This window comes from Lottia gigantea, assembly GCF_000327385.1.
Source record: "Lottia gigantea unplaced genomic scaffold LOTGIsca_95, whole genome shotgun sequence".
NCBI classification, from domain to species: Eukaryota; Metazoa; Mollusca; class Gastropoda; family Lottiidae; genus Lottia; species Lottia gigantea.
In genome coordinates, this window is record NW_008711088.1 from 92058 (window position 1) to 101174 (window position 9117).

Below are 9117 nucleotides of genomic sequence, written 5' to 3' on the forward strand. Positions count from 1 at the left end.
ATCTATGTGATAACACACAAACTTCACACTTTTTCCTCAGGTAAAATAATTTCCTTAAAGGGACAGGTGCGCCATTTTTTTCACCAATCATACCTTAGTCTCAGAGTTTTTTGGCTGACTTAATCAGTAATATTGTTCACAGCTCACTGTCAAAATTTGAGCTTTCAAATCCATGTGTCTAGAATTATCTACGTTTGAAAGTTGAAATGATGACTCGTCTTAGACACTGCCATATATAGAAAAGACATCTATAGAAATAGTGAGTAAAATTCCTAGTTTGAGATATTTTTAAAGGAATTATGTGATTTTTGTACATTTCTATTTCTGAAGACTATTTACATATATTCAAGACTCAAATCAACCTCCAAAATGGCACATCTGTCCCTTTAACATAAAATTAACCCTTTAATCACTGGTTTTATGCTAATTTTAACCCTATGACCAAAAGGTCATATATAGGGCTGGGTAAAATGATTGAAATAATTGATTATCGTCGCTAGGAATTTATAATTTCGATTATCGATTATCAAATTTCATAATCGATTATATGTCAAAGTTACATTTTCTCCACTGTACCCGTTAACAAGTAGTAATCTCTTCTACATAGTTTCCCTTCAGCACATAACATACCCACAATAAACTATAATAACTGATCAAAACTAGGGTTTCCCTCATTGCACACTACATAACCATGTGTTTTATATATTTCAGTATTTTACGTTCTGTGTGAGCCTGTCGTTAGTTTGTACGGCCGTCTTCTCTCAAGCAAGTTCTATCGTTAAAATGGTTTTACTGTTAGGTTTGACAGTTGTCTATTTATTACTAGTCCAACTCGTCTACTCTACTCTGTTTAATAACCATGATTTAATCTTACATCTACAGTCTCAGTAAGTACGCTAACCTCAAAATTTCCCTTATTGTACACTGCATGGTGTTGCTTGTGTTCATTAGCCAATATGGTGCGGACACGAACGGTCTTGGTCTCTGATATTTGTCACAATCTAGAAGGTTTCACCGACCGACTGCTAGCACACGAGGAGACAGTAAATCTCCAGTCGATAATCATGTGAAGATCATGCAATTGAAAGGAAAATGAATCTGATTGGATGATGACGGTCTGTCTTACAGATGATAAAATATGTTTGATATTATAAATCCTGTCGGGGGCGTGATAATCTTGTCGTGGAAGCATGGGAACAGGCAAAATTTATTCAAGATTCTAATCGGCAACAAAAATCTCTGACCAAGACTGGTCGTGTGTGACGTAACCAAGCAGATGATGTCATTCAAAGAATCAATACTCTAACCTACTGTGTTATAGAACTAGTCCTTATTTAGACGCTGATTTTTGTCGCAATCTAGAAGGTTTCACTAGCTCCGTTTACATTGTCAGTATTCATCTGGCCTCGGCCTGGTTCGAGCCTGTCCTGGCAAAAAATTGCATAATGTAAACGGGTAAAGTGAGCTTGGCACTGTTCTAGTTTTAAGTGTGCCGCGACCCTTTACAAGAGGTGGGCTCGGCCCAATTCGGTTGACCTGAATGTACAGTGTAAACGCGCCATAGGGTAACAGTTTATTGCCTTAGTATTGACACACAACCTTGTGATACGATACATGTATTGTGGCCTGTCGTATCACGATACACTGATACATCGTGCCAGGCCAACAATAATTATTAATTATAGTAAAAAAAATGATTTTCAATTTTTTGCAGGACGGAGGTGATGTCAATTCCATTAAGATATGAAACAATTTTAATATTACTGGTTTTTTCTATAGTACTGTTTATACATGCTCAACAAGTTGAGTCCACGACTAGATTAGATTTTCTTTGGAAGATTCAGGTTTGTCTACAATTTATTAAAATTAAAGGGACAGATACGCCATTCTTTTTGACCAATCATACATTAGTCTTAGAAACATACATGTGTAATCTACTAATGTTGTTGGGTTTCTACCACTTTTGCATGTTCTCAAAAGCAGGAATTTTTTAGCTAAGCTAATCAGTAATAGTGTTCACAGCTCACTGTCAAAATTTGAGCATTCAAATCCATGTGTGTCTAGAATTATCTACGTTTGAAAGTTAAAATGACGACTCGTCTTTTCTTGAGACACTACCATATATAGAAAAGACATCTATAGAAACAGTGAGTAAAATTCCTAGTTTGAGATATTTTTAAAGGAATTATGTGATTTTCATACATTTCTAGAATTTCTGAGACTATTTACATATATTCAAGACTCAAATCAACCCCCAAAATGGCGCATCTGTCCCTTTAAAGGGATTGTAAAGTAGCATTTGAAATATTTACAAGATATAATTTGCTTGATGACATTTAACAAATGATGGTTGTGGGTTCTAATTCTAATTAGACTTCTGTCGATCCAGCAGCTGTAAAATAATCTATGTTTTGTTTTTGTAATTTTAGGCCACAGAAGAGAAAGATGAGATGGAGAGTTTACGTGCCTATAATTTAAAACTAGTGGCCAATATTTTACCGCTCAATGTTGCTGAATATTTTTTAAAGAACAAAAAAGATGAGGTAAGAGCGTAAAGATTTTTTTTTTTTTTTTAATTCTCAGCATGCGGGCACACGAACATTCTTGGTCACCAATTTTTGTAGCCAACTCAAATCTTGAGTAAATTCTTACGCGTGCCTGTGCTTCCACGACAAGATTATCACATTGTAGACAGGTTTGATATTTCTCGCGATATTTTTATCGTCTGTAAGACAAACCATCATCATCCAATCAGATTCATTTTCTTTTCAATTGCATGATCTGCATGTGATTATCGACAAGGTGGAAATGATTGGTGACTGAAAACAATGAACGCGAAAAAATCTACATTCACTCCTTAAATATGAAATATTTTCATTAATTTTAGGATCTATACTATAAAGATTGTGAAAATGCCTGTGTAATGTTTGCTAGCATCACCAATTTTTTTGAGTTTTATATGGAGTTAGAAGGGAATAACGAGGGCGTTGAGTGTCTACGATTGTTAAACGAAATAATAGCAGATTTTGACGAGGTAAGGCGTATTAGTAAATAGTAAATTTCTATGTCTGCTAGAAAAAATACTCTCAGAACCACTGGCTGTGGCATCAGAATCGAACTAGTCTCCTGGGTTAAATGGTGCTAATGGCCAAGGAAACCACGGCATCTTGTTTTTGGGTCCAATTTCATAGCAGCAAAGGGTCGTGTCGTTACTGCCGACGAAAATGAGGGGCATTTCCTCTCCTAGAAAAACTCTTTGATACATTGTAGATATTGGAACAAGAAAAGTTTAAATGTTTACATTCCAACTCTCTAACAGATTAGACTACAACCTCTCCTCAAAAAAAAAAAAAATTCTCAATTTATTTTTTAACCTTTTTAAATGTTTAGATTCCAACTCTCTAACAGAATGGGCTACAACCCATCCTCAATTTTTCTCAATTTATTGTAGATATTAGAACAAGAATGTTTAGATTCCAACTCTCTAACAGAATGGGCTACAACCCATCCTCAATTTTTCTCAATTTATTGTAGATATTGGAACAAGAAAGGTTTAAATGTTTAGATTCCAACTCTCTAACAGAATGGGCTACAACCCATCCTCAATTTTTCTCAATTTATTGTAGATATTAGAACAAGAATGTTTAGATTCCAACTCTCTAACAGAATGGGCTACAACCCATCCTCAATTTTTCTCAATTTATTGTAGATATTGGAACAAGAAAGGTTTAAATGTTTAGATTCCAACTCTCTAACAGAATGGGCTACAACCCATCCTCAATTTTTCTCAATTTATTGTAGATATTAGAACAAGAAAGATTTAAATGTTTAGATTCCAACTCTCTAACAGAATGGGCTACAACCCATCCTCAATTTTTCTCAATTTATTGTAGATATTAGAACAAGAAAGATCTAAATGTTTAGATTCCAACTCTCTAACAGAATGGGCTACAACCCATCCTCAATTTTTCTCAATTTATTGTAGATATTGGAACAAGAAAGGTTTAAATGTTTAGATTCCAACTCTCTAACAGAATGGGCTACAACCCATCCTCAATTTTTCTCAATTTATTGTAGATATTGGAACAAGAAAGATTTAAATGTTTAGATTCCAACTCTCTAACAGAATGGGCTACAACCCATCCTCAATTTTTCTCAATTTATTGTAGATATTAGAACAAGAATGTTTAGATTCCAACTCTCTAACAGAATGGGCTACAACCCATCCTCAATTTTTCTCAATTTATTGTAGATATTGGAACAAGAAAGGTTTAAATGTTTAGATTCCAACTCTCTAACAGAATGGGCTACAACCCATCCTCAATTTGACTCAATTTATTGTAGATATTGGAACAAGAAAGATTTAAATGTTTAGATTCCAACTCTCTAACAGAATGGGCTACAACCCATCCTCAATTTTTCTCAATTTATTGTAGATATTGGAACAAGAAAGATTTAAATGTTTAGAGAAGATCAAAACTATTGGTGAAACGTATATGGCAGGCTCTGGTTTGACGCCCCAAACAAACTACTCAGATCTGAGTCACGTTGAGGCAGTGGTATCCTACGCTTTCGCTATAAAAGCACAGCTACAATACGTTAATGAACATTCTTTTAACAATTTCAAGATGAGAGTTGGTACGTAGACACTTAGTCATTTTATCTGTTGTCTTATACCTTGACTGTAATATCCACCTTTCTTGTATCACATTCTCACAATGTCAAGATGTCAGAGAGTCCACATAGCTAATAATGTTTATTTGGTAGTTTGGTTTGTCAACTCAGCATCCCTTTCAGAGAGTCCACATTTGTTATTGAGGTTGATAAACTCAGCTCGCTTTTCAGAGAGTCCACATAGCTAATAATATTTACTAGGCCTTGGCACACCCTTCAGAGAGTCCACATAGCTATTAATGGTATTTAGGTTTATCAACTCAGCTCGCCTTTCAGAGAGTCCACATAGCTTATAATGTTTATTAAGCCTTGGCACACCCTTCAGAGAGTCCACATAGTTGATATTGTTTATTTGGTATTGTGGTTTGTCAACTTGGCATCACTTTCAGAAAATTCACCCATCTGATATCTATGTTTGTCAATTCAGCATTTCTTTCAGAGAGTCCACATAGCTAGTAATGATTATTAAGCCTTGGCACACCCTTCAGAGAGTTCACATAGGTAATGTTGTATATTTTTATTTCAGGTATAAATGTAGGCCCTGTAGTAGCTGGAGTGATTGGTGCTAGAAAACCTCATTATGATATTTGGGGTAATACAGTTAACGTAGCTAGTAGAATGGATGGTACTGGCATCCCTAATAAAATACAGGTTTGATAGCTTCTTGATATATTGTATAATTTCCAATATAGTACGCAACGCTTTTTAACATTCAAGGGGAGCCACGGTGGCTCAGTGAGTTAGACACTTGCTCGCTAACCTGAAGGTCCAGGGTTCAATCCATAGGTCGAGATAATACCTTCAGATTTTTCAACCCAGTTTCCCCCTGTCAGTGAGTTAGACACTTGCTCGCTAACCAGAAGGTCCAGGGTTCAATCTCAGCATAGTTTAAGATAATACCTTCAGATTTTTAAACCCAGTTTCCCCCTGTCAGTGAGTTAGACACTTGCTCACTAAACTGAAGGTCCAGGGTTCAATCCCAGCATAGGTCAAGATAATACCTTCAGATTTTTCAACCCTGTTTCCCCCTGTCAGTGAGTTAGATGCTTGCTCACTAAACTGAAGGTCCAGGGCTCAATCCCGGCATAGGTTGAGATAATACCTTCAGATTTTTCAACCCAGTTTCCCCCTGTCAGTGAGTTAGATGCTTGCTTGCTAACCTGAAGGTCCAGGGCTCAATCCCGGCATAGTTCAAGATAATACCTTCTGATTTTTCAAATAAGTTTCCGCCTATTTGGTAGCACGGTGGGACAATAAACCGAGGCCCCTTGTGCTACAGGCTGTGCACGTTAAAGATCCCTCAACAGTTGGAAATCAAAAAGAAAAGGCTAATTCCACTGTCCTGGCAAAATTTCCCTCATTGCACACTGCATTAGCACCATTAGGTGCAGAAAAGTAGGATGTAAAACTCCATTCATTTCATTTTCAAATATCTAAGAAATTTTTGTTGCCATGTAGAGCCCTTTTTAATGTAAAATTCCAACGCCTAGAAGTTCATTTTGTTTTGGGTTTTTTTCCAGGTTACCCAAGAGATGTATAATATTTTATCAAATCGAGGCTATATGTTGGAATGTCGCGGGAAAGTTCAGGTTAAGGGCAAAGGAGATATGATAACGTACTTCTTAATCAGCAAACCATCTTAAAATCATCTTTACGTCTACAGCAATGGATCTCTCCCCACCCTAACAGAGACTCGGTTCCATCATCAGGAGTGAATTGGTCCTGGGGTTCAGATTTTGTATCCAGGTGGCGTTGGCGTATGATAACGTACTTCTTAATCAGCAAGCCATCTTAAAATCATCACCACATCTACAGCAATGGATCTCTCCCCACCCTAACAGAGACTCGGTTCCATCATCAGGAGTGAATTGGTCCTGGGGTTCAGATTTTGTATCCAGGTGGCGTTGGCGTATGATAACGTACTTCTTAATCAGCAAGCCATCTTAAAATCATCACCGTATCTACAGCAATGGATCTCTCCCCACCCTAACAGAGACTCGGTTCCATCATCAGGAGTGAATTGGTCCTGGGGTTCAGATTTTGTATCCAGGTGGCGTTGGCGTATGATAACGTACTTCTTAATCAGCAAGCCATCTTAAAATCATCACCACATCTACAGCAATGGATCTCTCCCCACCCTAACAGAGACTCGGTTCCATCATCAGGAGTGAATTGGTCCTGGGGTTCAGATTTTGTATCCAGGTGGCGTTGGCGTATGATAACATACTTCTTAATCAGCAAGCCATCTTAAAATCATCACCGTATCTACAGCAATGGATCTCTCCCCACCCTAACAGAGACTCGGTTCCGTCATCAGGAGTGAATTGGTGCTGGGGTACAGATTTTGTGTCCAGGTGGCGTTGGCGTATGATAACAAACTTTTTAATCGGCAAACCGTCTTAAAGATGGGTTCCCTTATTTTTATTTATAAAATGAAAATGCTAATACTTATATGAATAGAAAGTAGAGGTGTTCTAATGACTTGGAAAAATACCAGTATGTCTCACATGTCCATAATTAATTCATAATTAGCTAAATTAGAAGAGAATTACCAGCAGAATTCCAATGAGTGACCGATCAAGAAAGGTCAAAAAGTCTTTTTTTTTGTTTATCCAGACTGTACATACATGGACATTTATGATTGGTTAAAACTCTTAATTATATTTATGAAATATTTTCAGGTATAATTTATGACGTTTTTGATAATGAAAACTTTTTACAAAAAAGCTGAAACATAGTAAAAACAAAAACTTGACGTTTTCAAAATATTTCGCCCACATATCATTTTACTATCTTGCCTTTTCTTACCACATGTCCTCAATTTTTTGGAGAAATGGACGCCAGCCTTAAGGTGCGGTCACACGAGCTGTCTTGGTCTGAGATTTTTGTTGCCAATTAGACTCTTGTCAAGAGTTTCAACAACTGGCACAGGCACACTAGGAAACAAAAATCTCTAGTGGGTCGTTTTCCACCTTGTTGATAATCATGTGAAGATCATGTAATTGAAAGGAAAATGAATCTGATTGGATGATGACGGTTTGTCTTACAGATGATAAAACTATCAGAGACAATTATCAAATTTGTTTAATATTATAAATCCTGTCGGTCACACGTTAATCTTGTGCAGGCACACGTGAAATTTTACTCAAGATTCGAGTCGACGACAAAAATCTCTGACAAAGACCGCTCGTGTGCCCGCACCTTTACTGATATCATATAACATTACATTTCAAGGGATTGTAAAGAGATTTTCTAAATTTTTTATGTGTATCAGGGACACTGAAAGCATCAATTTACATCATTCTAATTTTCAATCAGATGTCTGTGGTTCCTGCAATTCCACTAAAACTAAGTGCAAGGTCTTTGAATGTTATTAGCTTTCGCGATTAGTGACGTCAGTTTAAGTCGAATTGCAGGAACCACAGACGTCTGATTGAAAATTAGAATGATGTAAATTGATGTTATCAGTTTCAAAAAACCTCTTTACAATCTCTTTAATACATAAATTCTGTATTTTTGTATAATTTACTTTTTGTATATTGTATATACAGTCATTATAAAGTCTTGCCTTATATTCATTCATCATTATATATATTTCAAGGGATTGTAAAGAGTTTTCTGGCTTTTGTATGTCTTACAAGAAAGGTGACTATTGTAGTCAAGGTACAAGACCAAGTTCATAATAGCTTGACATTGTGAAGATGTGATACAAGAACGGTGACTATTGTAGTCAAGGTATAAGATGAAGTTTATAATCACTTGACATTGTGAAAATGAAGTTTGTAATAGCTTGACATTGTGAAAATGAAGTTTGTAATAGCCTGACATTGTGAAGATGAAGTTAGTAATAGCTCGACATTGTGAAGATGAAGTTGGTAATAGCTTGACATTGTGAAGATGAAGTTTGTAATAGCTTGACATTGTAAAGATGAAGTTTGTTATAGCTTGACATTGTGAAGATGAAGTTTGTAATAGCTTGACATTGTGAAGTTGAAGTTTGTAATAGCTTGACATTGTGAAGATGAAGTTTGTAATAGCTTGACATTGTGAAGATGAAGTTTGTAATAGCTTGACATTGTGAAGATGAAGTTTGTAATAGCTTGACATTGTGAAGATGAAGTGTGTAATAGCCTGACATTATGAAGATGAAGTTAGTAATAGCTTGACATTGTGAAGATGAAGTTTGTAATAGCTTGACATTGTGAAGATACAAGAATGGTGGCTATTACAGTCAAGGTATAAGACCTAGTTTGTAATAGCTTGACATTGTGAAGATGATTTAATGTGTTATTCCCTCCGAAGTCTTTAAGGTTTTTAGCCGAATTTGTCTAGTCAAATATTCATATTGTTTCAATTATATACTTTTTTATAAATGGATCTGAAAAAGGGCATTAAAGCCACGTTTCTTCTATCAAAGAAGTTTGTGAATGCAGAGATTTGATT

General features: G+C 36.0%; 1 protein-coding gene across 1 annotated transcript in view; it reads left to right on the plus strand.

Annotated features, from left to right (window-relative positions):
• Positions 1–6317, plus strand: part of LOTGIDRAFT_135033 (hypothetical protein) — a gene marked incomplete at both ends in the record, with an annotated part of 30098 nt that extends 23781 nt beyond the window's left edge. The window contains 7 exons of the mRNA XM_009068848.1: positions 712–887; positions 1715–1844; positions 2430–2543; positions 2888–3034; positions 4437–4638; positions 5201–5325; positions 6195–6317. Coding sequence (XP_009067096.1) covers positions 712–887; positions 1715–1844; positions 2430–2543; positions 2888–3034; positions 4437–4638; positions 5201–5325; positions 6195–6317 — 1017 coding nt within the window. The remainder of the gene's footprint in view (positions 1–711; positions 888–1714; positions 1845–2429; positions 2544–2887; positions 3035–4436; positions 4639–5200; positions 5326–6194) is intronic.
• Between the last annotated feature and the right edge of the window lie 2800 nt (positions 6318–9117).